Here is a 15282-nt window from a genome sequence, read left to right on the forward strand (position 1 = left end):
ATGTGCAAGAACAGAATGCAAGACAATCTAAACATTTTTCTTAATTTCAAAGCAAGCAAGATTTTATCCTCCTCATCTTCAAACAGCAGTTATTGGTTACTCCGCTGTGTTTGGCTACTAGATGGTGTACCGATTCATGTGGGGTGCAGTACAGTTTCAAATAATAAGAACATTCATGTAGACTAGGGGGCTGTGTGGATACAAACAAAGTATATGGTGCATTGTGGCATTGTTCGGACACTGTCCGTTTGCACAGGCTTTGCTTGGAATCCTGGAGAACAACTCAAACTGATCATCACATTTTGCGTGGGCTTTTTCAGGAACGCACACAGAGGGTGCCATTGATGAAGGCTGACCCCTAATGAGTTAAGGAAACTTTGTGGTTTGTTAGGAACCACTTGATCCTGAGGCCATCCAAGACCTTGCAGGCTAATCATCAGCCTGCCTAAAGACTTTCTTTTCATTAACAGTTCTGAGGAAGGAATTCATCCTTAGCATTTTGTCCTACTGCTGTTTCACAGTCGGTTTACTGTTTTTATCATGGTTATTGTTTCTGTGTACAATATCTTGTGTCTACGTGTGCTTGATTATTTTGCATGTGGCTGTTCGTTGCAGATTTTCAGTGTGAAATGGCATGATTGAGCATTAAACGCTTCCGAATGGCAGTTTACAATAAAGTGAGAATTACCTGTTCATTAGCAAGATAATCTGATACTCATTTGCATTTTTTGTATTGTTTTAGGAACTATTAATCTATTTAGATTCTTTTATAAAGCATACACATAGCTGATGACTGCCACGTTTCAAAGAGTTTGTGTTGTCAGAATGTTAGCGCTGGATCACAAAGTCAAGCCTGCCTTAAAAGTCAAATAAGCCTGCATCCTTCTGCTTTAGGGCTTCCAGTCTTTTGTAATTACTATGTACACAGTAAAATCAAATAAAGCCAAGTTTCTCAGACTATAAAACCATGTCATTTTCTGATGTTTTTTGGAACTCGTATATGAGATGAAACGCTTGGGCTGATCACGACACACTTAGCTCCAATTAGAAATGGGACAACCTAAAAATTCATAAGTACTGGGTAAAGCAACCACTTGGAGTCTTAATGATTCAAAAATAAACTGTACAAATCTAGTGAGTTTACACAAAATTATGTGCCACTCAACCCAGTGGTACAAGATTGGCAATTGGCAGAAGGGAACCGTTAAATAGCTTTTTGGAACCAATGGAACCCAAACAAGCCAACAACAATGATGGGTTAGTTAATTGTTTGTATTATGTAAAGCACATTAATCATGGTAATGGAATATTTTGTTATAATAAGCAGCTGATTTTTTAAATGTGAAACATTATATGTTGGAAATATATACAGGTTTTTTTTCTCTCTAAAAGGGCAGTATATAGTATCACATTTAGTTCAAGTAAATATAAATAAAATTGTAAAAATATGTATTGAAAAAATGTTGTGGCAGGAATATTATATTATTCTGGTTACCTTCAAGGATGTGTTGTGAAAATGCAGACTCCTTTTCCATTTCTTATTTTCCATTTAATCACATATATATAAAAAAGAAATAGTTATTTAAAACCAGAATGTGGAGTGTATGACTTCTTGCTCTGGGTTTGAAACACTACTCATCTACAGTACAATAAACATTTTGCTAGCTTAATGTTTATAGCAATTGGCATCCTTATCTGCATTAAATCCAGGTCTCTCTGGCCTAGGTACGAAAGGCAGCCATTGAAAAAATTACATTGTGTCTCTTGACATATTCTATGTCCTTGTAACCAAGAGAGGGAGCATAGATTTATCTGTCAGTCCTCTTATGGTCCTGCATTGGCTAGACAACAAAGCAAAAGAACATTCATCGGTAATCACTAATAAGTATGATGTACAGCCCCAATCAAGCAGTAGAAACTAGCTTACAATAATAGATTCATTGACAAAGTGAAGTCCTTAAGCTCGAGCTCCAGAGCTCCTTGCAAAGCCTGTACACACATAGGCACTGCCAGAAACAGTGTCTTTTGCCAGTATGCACCGTAGCCAATGTTACAGCCATTCTTAAATGTCCTTACTGGTTGATCTTACGGGTGGCTGTTGGTGAACTTGACATGCTGTGGCAACACGGATCCCTGAAATACCATATTTGCTCGATTATAAGACGACCCTGATTATAAGACGACCCCCCAAAATCTGAATATTAACTTAGGAAAAAAAGAAAAAGCCTGAATATAAGACGACCCTAAAGGAAAAAAGTTTTACCAGTAAATGTTAATTCATGTAAACTATTTTTTTTAATAAAAGCTATGATTGAGAAAAATATTTTTTTTTTGTTTTTATTTCTTGTATTTTCCAACCTGTCCCCCAGTTACGCACATCTGCCCCCAGGCTTGCCACACCAATATGGCACTGTGGCCCATGATATGCCTTTTAACCCTCTATATGCCACTGTGCCCCATGGTATGCCTTTTGACCCCCTATGTGCCACTCTGCCTCCAGAAATGCCTTATACCCCTATATCCCATTCTGGCATTTAGGGGGTTAAAATGCATATTATGGGGCAGAGTGGCATATAGGGAGGTATAAGGCATTCCAGGAGGCAGAGTGGCATTAAGGGAGTTAAAAGGCATTATATAGAGCACTCTGCCTCCAGAAATGCCTTATACCCCTATATGCCACTCTGGCATTTAGGGGGTTAAAAGACATATTATGGGGCAGAGTGGCATATAGGGAGGTATAAGGCATTTCAGGAGGCAGAGTGCACTATTAAATGCCCCCTTAACGCCACTCTGCCTCCTGAAATGCCTTATACCTCCCTATATGCCACTCTGCCCCATAATATGCCTTTTAACCCCCTAAGTGCCAGAGTGGCATATAGGGGTGTAAGGCATTCCAGAAATGCCCTACACACACACACACACACACACACACACACACACACACACACTTACTTACTTACTTACTTACTTACCGGTGCTTCCAATTTCCTGCTGTATTGCCGGGGCAGCGGGTTGACGTCTCATTCCGCGGCAGCCGGAAGGAGGTGGAGTTGGCAGCGGGGGTTTGTATGCGTCCGTCGCAAATACCTTCCCCGGCTGTCAGAGATCAGGAACTCTGGAACTCTGATCTCTGACAGTCGGGGAAGGTATTTGCGACGGACGCATACAAACCCCCGCTGCCAACTTCACCTCCGGAAGCACCGGTAAGTGTGTGTGTGGGGGGGGGGGCGACGACAGGAGGATCCAGGTCCCCTGCAGCGGTGCGGGGGATCTGGATCTTAGTCTCCTAATCAGACCTCTATTTGAGGTCTGATTAGAAGACGACCCCGATTATAAGACGAGGGGTATTTTTCAGAGCATTTGCTCTGAAAAAAACCTCGTCTTATAATCGAGCAAATACGGTACTCAATAGTATCATTATTTGTGATGAGCTTGTGCTTTAGTCCATTGATCCCTCCAGTTGATACTGCCTCAGAAATTTCCAAATGCCTCATCTAATTTTCAAATAGATGACATGTCAGGCTTATTCCGCTTAAGTCTCCTCCTCGGGGGCAAAAAGAGAAGGCAAGACACAGAGTCATATGCACACAAAGTCATTTGCACACAGTTAAGTAGTAAGAAGGCTTTCAGCATAGTACTTAGCATTTATATGTAACAATTGTGATTAATCATTGCTTTACATCATGCTTTTTGGTTTGTTTTTTTTTTGGTGCAGTGCACTGCTTTGCCCAGGGCCAACAATTCTTGAATGTATGTCTTCAGAGATTCAGAGATTCCCTTTTTGTAGGTACCACACCAGTGGATTCTTCTTGAGAATGTCAAAGTAGCTCTAAACACACCTCCAATCCCATTTCACTGATCGGACTCCAGGTTTGCTAACCAGGACTGACCCAAGACATTGTGCTGCCTGGGTCCAAGGATGAAATGCTGCTCCCCTCGCAACAACCATGCCCACCAAAATCACAACCACACCCATTATGTTATATCATGATTAATAAATGTACTCTTCCTGCCTTCTCCGCTGATTGCATCTGTGCACCTGTCTACGTTTCTATAGCTCTGCTTCTTTTCTTGCCTCTTCTTGCTCTTTTGTCTTCATTCTTCTGTTTTCTTTCGTCATCTGCTTCTCTGTGAACCTGGGCTCCCGGTTCCTATATTTGCCACCCTCACCAATTGTCCCTTTGCCCCACCCGCTCACCGGTAACTTGTATACACTGGCACACATTTTTACACACACTTACACACTCAGGCCAACACACAGCCTCCCTCTCACACACTTACACATCCATGCTCACACACATACACATCTATAGACACACATACAGGTGCAGAAATGCTTCTCTTTCTCCACAAATCTATCCATAAAGACCATGTCATGGGGCTGCAAAATGCCACCCCTGTCAAAGTGCCGCATGAGTCCCATGGACCCACTGTTGCTAACTCCTGACTCAAATTATAGCTTTTGTTGAAGTGATTAGCCTGTACATGTTTGATTGATGTATTCAATATGGACAAGAACAATACAATAATTTGCGTGTTATCAGTTAAAACAGATTGTGTTTGTTTATCATCGTAACTTAGATGAAGATCATATTATATTTTAAAACAAGTTTAAAAATGATTGTAAACTTAAATTTTTAAATATTAGTTTGTCCCTGCTCAAATAACCCCAGTAATGCAATTTTCTAAGAACTTCCTTGTGTTTTCACAGGATGCCTGGTTGTCTCTCACAGAAAGGCAAACCACTTATGATAATGACACCCTGAAGCCCTCGGTTTACTTGAGGCATGACATTAAGAAGTTTAGCTATATCAATAAGTAATATGTTTTCAAGAATAATAGCTAAGTGTTATTGGATAAATCCTGTGCTTCTCAGAAGAAAACGGAGTCCATGTTTTGGTGGGTCTTAACTATTGAATAATGCAATAATTACAAGTGATTTCTCATCTTATGGTATTTTAAAACATGTGTGGTTCTTAATGCCATACAAAACCTATTGAAAAATATATTTAAGATTGGACCAGTAATGGATGAAGAAGGTTCCTCATGTTGTGTGTGTATATATATATATATATATATATATATATATATATATATATATATATATATATATATAGTAAAGGGTTACTAATACATGCCCTACCCCTTCCTGTCCAGGGCACACCCTTTCCTGTTTATGACCAACCCTTTCCTTTGCAAACTCCACCCCTTATTTTTTCTTCATTCTCTCTTCTTTAGTAAATACTGGCTATAGGCACAGGTCATGATCAGTCCTCAGGGGCAGCTGTTAAGCTTTGTCCCACTGATTGGAGACAAACATGACACTGTGAAGCAATTTATCCCTAAACGGCTAACCAGCTTACCTGCTAAAGACTTCACAAGACTGTCTGTGCTTCTGTCTGTCCACGTGACGGAAACTTCCTGGCATTGCAGAGCCGGCCCCTGCTGACAGAAATTGAGCGGCACCACCCACAAAAGTGTATGAGTGGATGGGTGGGAGTGGCTTTTTATGTTCACCCTGTATACTGCTGCCGTAAGGCCTAGTTGGCTTGGCCAAGATACAACACCGAGCTAGTGTAATCACTACTCTAGAGGAGCTTATGAAGTGTACTTAGGTTGGCCATTCCAAATGTTCATTCATTCAACCCGTGAGCTCTGCTTCAGGTTAGCTACAAAACATCAAGCAACTTTAAAATGGCCTTGTAGATCCATAAAACTACAGCTGACTGTCCAAGGCAAAATTTATATTCTATCCTATATACAGTATGATATTATTGTTGTTGGTCAAACTGGTCTATATAAAGTGTTTAAGGGAAGGAACTTGAAGGCAAATTTATTTTGTTAAGTCATCATCCACGTGTTACCTAATGGAAGTTTTGATATGTCGTAACAGATAAAAAATGCACAACCAGAAACTATAACACTACTTTCTTTACTTTTAAGCAGTTTCAAAGGAGCAACATCCCTAAAAGGGAATCACCTCTCATCTCAAGATTTTCCTTCAATGCCAAACAGTATTTGAAATATATGCTCACTCTTACGTTGTTTCAGGTAATCGAAAAACTGTCCCAAGTCCATATGGTAATCATTTCTGAGTCCATAATCTCCATGTGCCGCAAACTTTAACTCCTCAAAAGATGTAAACAGTCTGAAGTCGTCAATTTTGCCGGGCACCTCTTTGCTCTCTGTGTGTTTACAAGAGATGTGTTTCCAGTTTGGGTAGCGAATATCACGCCAAAATTCCTCACAATGGTCTTTTACCCCTTCTACACATATTACTCCAGGCTTGCCCGTCAAGCAGAACCCAGTTAAATGAAGTCGTTTAGCACAATCTAAAATCTTTTTTCTTAGTTCCTGACGGTATATGTGATGGCTGTAAATCCACATGCGGTGGAAGGTGTCTGTAGCGGTCTTCATTTTCTCTGATTCCACCTCAGTTTTAGTGGTCTGTACATATGAGGAGATGTTGTCTTGCAGCCACTGTACAGCATTGGTGATACAAAGTTCACCGCGATCCGATGAATTTATATATGAACCCAGGCATTTATTAAGAATGTTCTGCTGTTGCCTGTCCAAAGCACTGGACCTAACAAATAACTGAGGTTCCGTTTCTGGGTAATTATGAGGCAGCACTACGTGCATCTGTGCTTTTATCTAAGAAAATGTAAACAAAAACACAATTAAAAGTATATTGCACACATATGGCATGCTTAAAACAAAGCAACCCAAAGTGAAAAGCAGGTCAGAAATACTGTGTGTATCGTTACTTGAAAATAAGAAGTTTAATGAATCTCTGAGATGCTCAAGCTGGTATATTTGTGACCCAGAAGGACTAGAGCTGTGCAGTCCTTCATTAACGCAGGAGGTAGCATTCCTGAATTCTAAGTAACCCCAAAAGTATAAAAAACTTAGGGAGAGGGAAATAAACCAAAATATAAAAAAATAATAATGTACATCTTTACTATAACACAAATTTGGCAGGGTGTTCATAGTTATTTAGGACAAAATGTGAAGCCGCACTGTATGATTCAATACATGGATTAAAGCACAAATATGGATATACATAACTTTATGATGTGAAATAAAACACTAAGAACTACAAGTATACTACCTTTTCCATGAACAACAGATTGACAGGAGGCGTTAGTTATGTGCCATTTTTGTTTTACACATCACAATATACTTGCATATCAAGACAGAATGTAACTAATTGCCCTCACAGGCTATATAAATATAATGAAATGTGTACCATCCCTGAAATATGGATGCTGTGAATTCGTGATGTAGAAAGTGTTTCTCAGATGAGGTTATGGAGAAGTTTAATTAAAGAATGGAAGTGTTTGCTGTAATCATTAAGGATGTAGATGGCAGTAAATGGTTCAAGTGCAGATGATAAGAGTCTACCTGTTAGTAGACAATAGATCGCATAAATCCATGGATGCTCACTTAATTTGGCCCATCTTGATGATATAGTTTTATTATGTGATCCAAAATTATGTTACCCCAATTGAAGATGGTTAAATAGATAATTCCCATGTTTCAAGTGCAAACAATCAATCAATGTATGGAAATATTAGACCATAGAAATGAATAATCAGTGCTTACCTCTGAATTCCTTATTTTCATAAACACTGTAAACCCAATCGTTGGTGGCAGTGATTCACAAATTCCTTTTAAATATTGACGTACTCGTAAAAGTGAATTTGCGTCTTCCAGGACAATTTCTTCTTTGTTAGGAAACATAGAGAAAAGCATTTCCATCTCTAGAAGCTGAAGCTCTAAGCATTCTTGCACTGTAGCTGTCATTTCTGACATATAGATTCTAGAAATTAGGCAACAGCTCCAAGTCTGTATTCAAAATAGATAATAGCTTCTATTAGGGAACAAATTCATAACCAGTTCCATGACAATTTGTTACAACCAAAGTGAATTAACCAGTTAAATATCACTGGAGGCTCTTTGGGTTTTATCTGGAAACCAATAACAATTTAATGCAAATCAAGCTTAATGGCAATTATAAAATACCTTCTACTTGATGCTCTTTAGAGAGACAGTCCCTCTTTAAGACCCAAATCCCTTGGTTCCTCTCCTCCCTTATTTCTTTCTAGTACAGGATATGTGAATATAAACAGCAGAATATGTGTTTAGAAATGAGATTGTGTAAATAATGTAATACACCAGTAAATACATTACTATTCATCTAATCTATAACCTCACAGCAGAAAAAATACATTCCCTCTTTGGCCATTTGCAATGCAGAGAGATAGGCATTTTATTTTATTTATATTCTTGTTAGCCTTCTCACAGTTACCATTAAACATTATAATATATAATTATATGAGATCCAGATTGATCTGCAAGGATGTAAAAAAAACCTTTGTGAATGATCTAACTTACCCATTGATCCAGCAAAACCATCAGAAAATAGTTAAAAATCAGATTGCAATATCATGGATTTACGTTTAGCTAGGTTGGCTGAGACTTGCTGCAATTTGGGTCTTCCAAGTTTCCATTTAACTTACTAGTTGAGTCATTTTCTTCTGCAGTTAGCCTGCCTTCCAGACAATATTTATTAACAATATGAAGAAGTCCATATCATATTATCATTATCTGTACTTCCAACATTTGTACACAAGGTGGAAATTGACATATATGATTGATGTTCATTTGCTCTTTCCACTTTATTCCAGCTGTAACATATGGTGTTTAATAAAGTGTAATTGTCCCAAAGGAAATATCTAATCCTAGGTTGAGTGGTCCTAAGTCCCTGCAGCGATATGGAATTACTTACCAGGTTGGTGGTCAAATTTCATATATTTCTAATTAATTTCCCTAATGCGGGGTAAAATTTAGTGTTGACATAACTCATTACAAATGGAAGGCAGTACAACAGTTTTTAATTACCAGAGGAGACGCGTTACAACGTTTCATACTTCACCACCACTTTCTTGAACTTATGGAATTACAAACAGCTCATGGAGGTAAAGAGTATACAAATATGCAAAAGACATTGTTGTCTAAAACTTGCTTATGTAAGATACCAATTAGATCTAATTTACTGAATATGTCGAACGAGTCTATTTACAAAAAAAACTTTAATAAAATTATAAGTGTAATATATCCATGCCAAGTGTTGGTAAATTAATGCTATTGGCATGCAAATTTGCTCTCTTTAAACATACATCTATAGATTCAAGAAACAATCAGATTATAACATAGGATAGTTAATGTATTTTATTAATGTTATTAACATAGACAGGTAGTAACTTCGTGAATATAGTTTTACAGACAAAACCATAATTTAATCTAACACTGAAAAAGCTGACGGTGTTATTCTTATATTTGTGTAGTGTGCTATTCCTTAAATTGATTTGATTTAAATTCTTACAGATCAAACATCCCTTATCCTATATCAAATTGGCATGCATGGTGGGTTTTTTTTTTTTTTAAGATGTCTGTGTTCATTTGCCAGAATACATTTAGTAAAGATTGTTTGCAGTCCTACATTTAGTCAAACGGAAAGTTGTAACACTTATTGGACTAGACCTGCATTGTTTAGCAGAATGTACATTAGCCCCTAACAATATAGGTTCATAACAACTGTGCCGTTTCTCTAGTATGTTCGTGGAAGGCAGAGGATGAGCTGATGGAGATGAAAAGGCACTTTGAGCAGGAATGCAGGTTAATCATCTTCCATGCCAAGTGGAGAATGTTCAGAAAGGAGAGAAATGCAACTCTTCCTTCTTTAGATAACTCCACTCTGCTTACATGCCACTGCCCAAGCAGAGAGATAGCCAAGGTGTAGTAAGCAGCAGGGGAGGTCTGGCACATTTTGCCCCCCCCCCCCAGTTACTAATATACACACTAAAACACATTGTATGCATACATACAGATTTATACACGCATGCTAACACGCACATATACACTCTTGAAAACACACACACCTACATATACACACTCATGTGCACTGTAACATACATGCAGGCATATATACTCATTGCCTTATCATCTCTCTCACTCTCTGCGTGCCTGCCTGCCTCCTTCCCTTACTCACCCTCTTATCATTTTTCTCCCTCTCCTCCACCATCACATTACCGGAGGCTTCTTTCTCGCACAGTGTGTGCAAGCAACCATGCCATCATTCTTTTACCGCAGGACCTGCTTGAGCTGTATTAGGAGGTGGTGATGGGAAAACAAGATGCTTCATACACAGAGAGGGTATGATTACAATCATGTGCAAACAGAAAGGTGAGAAATGTGACAAAGAACTGGAGTCCAATTTCCCTCCCTAATATGGACTACCATATTTTAGCTAATCTTCTAGCTGTCAGGTTGCAGTCAACCATGAGATTGTCCACCGTGGCCAGACCTGCAGCATTCCTGGCTGCACATCAACAGACAGCCTAGCCATTATCAGAGATGCAATTAATTATATTAAGAATCCCAAGGTCTGAGCTACTCTGATCATCTTTGACCAAGGGAAAGCTCCAGCCTAGTTTTGGCTTAGGGGGGTGTTCAGCTCAGAGATGTATACAGCCTGTTGTTGGTTAACTGCTGGCCTTTCTGGTAGGGCCTGGAGTGGGACAGATACATCCCTTACAACTAGCATACACCCTGGTTTTACATGCGTGTCATCTGTGAGGAAACACGAAGGAAATAGAAGGCATTAAACTGGACTTGAGGTCCCCTTGGGTAATCCAGAAGCTCATCAAGGTTAAGGGCACGATAGTACAGATTCCAGGCTTCCCAATGGCACCACAAAGACTGTTTAAGAATGCTAGGGGCCTGTGTATTTACATACAAGACCCATGGTGCATCTTGGGAGATGAGGCTTTGCTACATTTGCTATCACAGTGTCCTTCCCGAGATGCCGATCCCATTTAAATTGTGCCTGCCCATTAAATGATTCTGCTCATGTTCTGTGACACTCTGAAAAATATTACAAGCAAGTTTACCTGATAAATTGCCATTCATTTTTTAACAAATTGCAAATATGCATCTACTAACTGTTAGGACACTCTGTCCTCTGTCCATTATTATTATTGTCAGTGAGTCAATAATATATACAACATACTGTCTCAGAAGGTTTAGTTTATGCCTGTGGAACAGAACTGACACCATATTAAACAACTTGTCAAAAACACATGTGGAGGATTTATTATAAGGATAAAGGTCTGGACATCGTCAACAATAACAGTCAACATCACAACACTTATGTGCACTGAATTCTCTCTTCTGATGAGTACATATTAATGTAGCCCAAATTCTGGCTAAGCCCAGCCTCAGACTGCAAGCCAGAGTTGTCCATACAGTTTTTCCTCTTGAGCCGACTTGGCATGCATGTGGGCTTGGTTATGGCTGCACCACCAACAGAAGGTCAAGAAGGTTTTTTTTTATCTGGGAAGCAATAATTTGGGACAAAAGCTGGCACAACTATAATTGCAATTAGTTTCCTGTCCTGAACACTTATTTCCCCTATCCACAATTACAAAGGCTGCCAGCTGCCATGATGACTGCTCCCATCGTATGGGGAGGGATAACTGCAAATCCTTTATGACATTGCATTCTAAATACATAGACATTAATATGTAGTTGGTTCTCCTTTCGCAGCTATAACAGCTTTTACAAGATTTTGGAGTGTTGCTGTGTTTCAGTTCATTCCAATGGTATTCATTGTGCAAAATTTTGGACCTACAGTATGCTATGCTTCCAGCTTTGTGGGAACAGTTTGAGGAAGGCTGTGCCCCGGTGCACAAAGCAAGGTCCATAGAGACATGGTTGGATGAGTTTGAACTTGACCGGGCCGCATAGAGCCCTGACCTCAACCCCATCGAACACCTTTGGCATGAACTGGAATGGAGATTGTGAGCCAGGTCTTCTCGTCCAACATCAGTACCTGACCTCATAAATGCTCAACTGGATGAAGGGGCAAAATATCCCACAGAAACTCTCCAAAATCTTGTCGAAAGCCTTCTCAGACGAGTGAAAGCTGTTATAGTCGCAAAGAGGGGACCAGCTACACATATTAACCCCTTAAGGACAATGGGCGGTCCCTTAACCCATTGAAGACAATGCAATGTACGGGCTTTGTCATTGAGGGGTTAATGTCTAGGTATTTAGAACGCAACCACACACCTCACACACAGCAAAATATATTTACATACATGTGCAATGAACTGACAAAATTAAAAAAAAAACATTACGACATTAAAAAGTAGAGCACTGAAATATTCTTATTTGCCTAATACCACAGTTACCCCAGTTTATCAGGGGCCCACACTGACATAATAAAAAACATACGATCAAATTACAAATTGCATGTTAGGTTAAGAAAAATAAGTATTTCCGCTATCCCCTGCTTTGGAATCCTTGCCTTTTATAATAGACAGATGTATATCACAGTGCAGTCAGCAATCTATAGATGGGCACTATGTAAAAGTATGGAATTCCTTCGGTTATCTGCTGTTACATTCAAATATATATTTAAACCACAGTTTACCAAAACCACTTTAAATGAAACTTACTGAATTTGCAGATGCTGATCACAGTTTACTCTTAATATAGTCTGGCTAGAGTTCTCTTAAACTGTGCAGACAAGGCGCCAGGTCAATGCTGACAAAGGCAAAAAGAGTCAGCTTCTACCATGTCACAGATAATTCCCAATGCCCCATGCCAGGAGGAACAGTGCCATCTAGTGTGCAAATAAGAGTAATATTCTCAAAATGCAGTCCTATGCATGCACATTTTCCGTAACCAAGGTTTGCTTTGCAAAATACTGCTTACCCCTCTGGCAAATTAACAGTCAACGGCAATCATCTTTATATGTGGCTGCCCTAAATCCAGAGTATGCCACCAAGAAGATCTCTGTGAGCATCTACTCCGATAAGCATGACATAGACTGTTTACAATACATATAATGGCTTCAAAGTACCTTGGTCTTCGTCCAAACCCAAACAGCTGGCACAATGACAGAGAGAACTCCTATTGGTAAACAATTAAAGGCCAGTTCCATCTGGCACTCAACAATGTGACCACAATTAGTCGGTGAAGGGGGTTAACCCTAAATTATATGTATTAACGACATCATAACAAAGAAGAGTTCATACTTCAAAGATCATCTGGTCACCCCGTCTTTGACTTATTTTTGCCATTAAGCAGGTATTTTACTGGTAATCTACAATAGATGTGCCTGTAAATACATGTGGATTGCTCACATAAGCCATGTAGGTGATAGTATACAATATACAGTGCTGTGAAAAAATATTTGCCCCTTCCTGATTTCTTATATTTTTGCATATGTGTCACACATAAATGTTTCAGATCATCAGTAAGTAAACACAAAATGCAATTTTTAAACAATACTTTTATATACAGAGGTATTTGCCCCCTTCGTTACTAAATCAACCAATTAAACAAATTCATAAATTGGCTTAATTTCACTAGACACACTCAAGCGTTAATACTGCCAGTCCTGTCTTCCAAAGTGAAGTAAGCTAAAAAGTCTAAAGAAATTCAAGAACTGATGAAAAACAAAGCCATTAACATCTATCAGTCTGGAAAGGGCTACAAAGCCGTTTCCAAGGCTCTGGGACTCCAGCCAACCTCAATGAGAGCCGTTATCTACAAACAGATAAAACAGTGGTGAACCTTCCCAGGAGTGGCCTGTCTACCAAAATTCCTCCATAAGTGCATCGATGATTCATCCAGGAGATCACAGAAGAACCTAGGCAAACATGTAAAGAACTGCAGGACTCGCTTGCCTCAGTTAAGGATAGTGTTCATGATTCCAAAATAAGAAAGAGACTGTGCAAATGGCATCCATGGGAGAGTTGCAAGCTCAAAACCACTGCTGATCAAAAGAACACAAAAGCTCATCTCACATTTGCCACATCTTGACGATCCCAAAGAATTTTGGGATAATATTCTGTGGACCAAGTGGAACTTTTTGGAAGACATGGGTCCGGGTAAAGCTAACTCAGCATTCAATAATAAGAACATCATACTAGCAGCCATACAGGGCAATGGTAAAGTTATATTCAGGGGCTGATTTGATGCTTCAGGAGCTAGACAACTTGCCATAATTGATGGAACCATGAATTCTGCTCTCTACTAGAAAATCCAGGAGGAGAATGTCCAGACATCAGTTTGTGACCCAACGCTCAAGCACAGTTGGTTTATGCAGCAGGGCAATGATCCGAAGCATACAAGCAAGAGAGATAAAGAGACAAAGGAGAGAGAACGTGGAAGGGAGATAAAGAGTTAACAATACAAAGAAAGGAGAGACAAAGAAGTGATAATGAAAAGGAGGAGAGATAGAGTGAAGGGTAGAGCTAAACAGAAAAGGAAAAAATAAAGAGAAATTGTGAGAAAAAAGGGGGATATAAAGAGAAAGGAGGAAAGATTAGATAATGGGAGAACAACAGGGAAAATGTGAGACATAATGAGAAAAGCAATAATTAAAGAGAGGGGAAAGATAAAGAGAGGTAGAGAGAAAAGGTAGAGATAAAGAGAAATATGAAAGGCGATAAACAGAAAGGGGAGAGTGAAAAAGGGCAAGTTAAAGAGAAAAAAAGGAAAGGGTGGGGAGATAAAGAGAGTAAGGGAAGATATAAAGGGAAAGAGGAGAGATAGAAAGGGGGAAAAACAATGAGGAGGCGAGTTATTGGGAAGGGGGCTCAAACAGAAGAGGCAGAAATAAAGGAAAAGACGAGACATGAAGAAAAGGGAGGATTAGAGAGAAGGGGGAGATAGGTGGGTAAGGAGAGGGGAGATGGGCAGAAATGGGCAACAGAGCTGCACCTACTGCCTCAAAGTTGTGGAGTGTGGTGTTGGGGAGGTAGTAATCAAACATCATTGGCACAAATTAAAAAAGTACCTTTTTTATGGCAACCATAAAATGATTCAAGTTTCAGAAAGATCCAAAAAGTAATTGTGTGCACATCTTGAAGGCGAACCGCACTATTGCGCTATTACAATATACTGTATTGTAATTATTACTGCCACTTAACGTACCTGCTCTCGTCTGTTACAGTATTTACTTTAGCTATCATTTATTACATATATCTATATCAGACAGATAGCAGCATGTATCACAGAGCCACTGCCCCCTCCCAACACGCCAACAACCCAACAAATACATTAACCCAGGAAAAACCGACCTGTGGACAAGCGCCTCTTATTTACAAGGTACCGCCCTTTCCCCCAGATCCCGCCCCTGAACCTGTATGATTGGTTCTAGCGGACACTGCCGCTTATCTCCCATTTGATAGTGAGGTGGGCGGC

The 15282-nt window shown here is 39.4% G+C and overlaps 1 protein-coding gene across 1 annotated transcript; it reads right to left on the reverse strand.

The window, feature by feature from the left end:
• Positions 1-5913: 5913 nt before the first annotated feature.
• On the reverse strand, positions 5914-15208 carry RWDD2A (RWD domain containing 2A). Its single transcript, XM_053460085.1, has 3 exons — positions 15159-15208; positions 7606-7848; positions 5914-6654 (listed from the first exon to the last, which is right to left on the reverse strand). The coding sequence occupies exons 2-3, from the start codon at positions 7813-7815 to the stop codon at positions 5989-5991; spliced, it is 876 nt and encodes a 291-aa protein (XP_053316060.1). The 5' UTR covers positions 7816-7848; positions 15159-15208; the 3' UTR covers positions 5914-5988.
• Positions 15209-15282: the final 74 nt, after the last annotated feature.

The sequence above is a fragment of the Spea bombifrons genome, chromosome 3 (assembly GCF_027358695.1).
Source record: "Spea bombifrons isolate aSpeBom1 chromosome 3, aSpeBom1.2.pri, whole genome shotgun sequence".
In the NCBI taxonomy this organism is placed as follows: Eukaryota; Metazoa; Chordata; class Amphibia; order Anura; family Pelobatidae; genus Spea; species Spea bombifrons.

What these genes read in the sequence shown, in the direction of transcription:
- RWDD2A (XM_053460085.1), bottom strand. Translation starts at nt 7,815, where the DNA reads ATGTCAGAAATGACAGCTACAGTGCAAGAATGCTTAGAGCTTCAGCTT. An exon ending in TGAAAATAAGGAATTCAGAG is followed by an intron (nt 6,655 to 7,605) that starts GTAAGCACTGAT and finishes ACATTTTCTTAG; the next exon opens with ATAAAAGCACAGATGCACGT.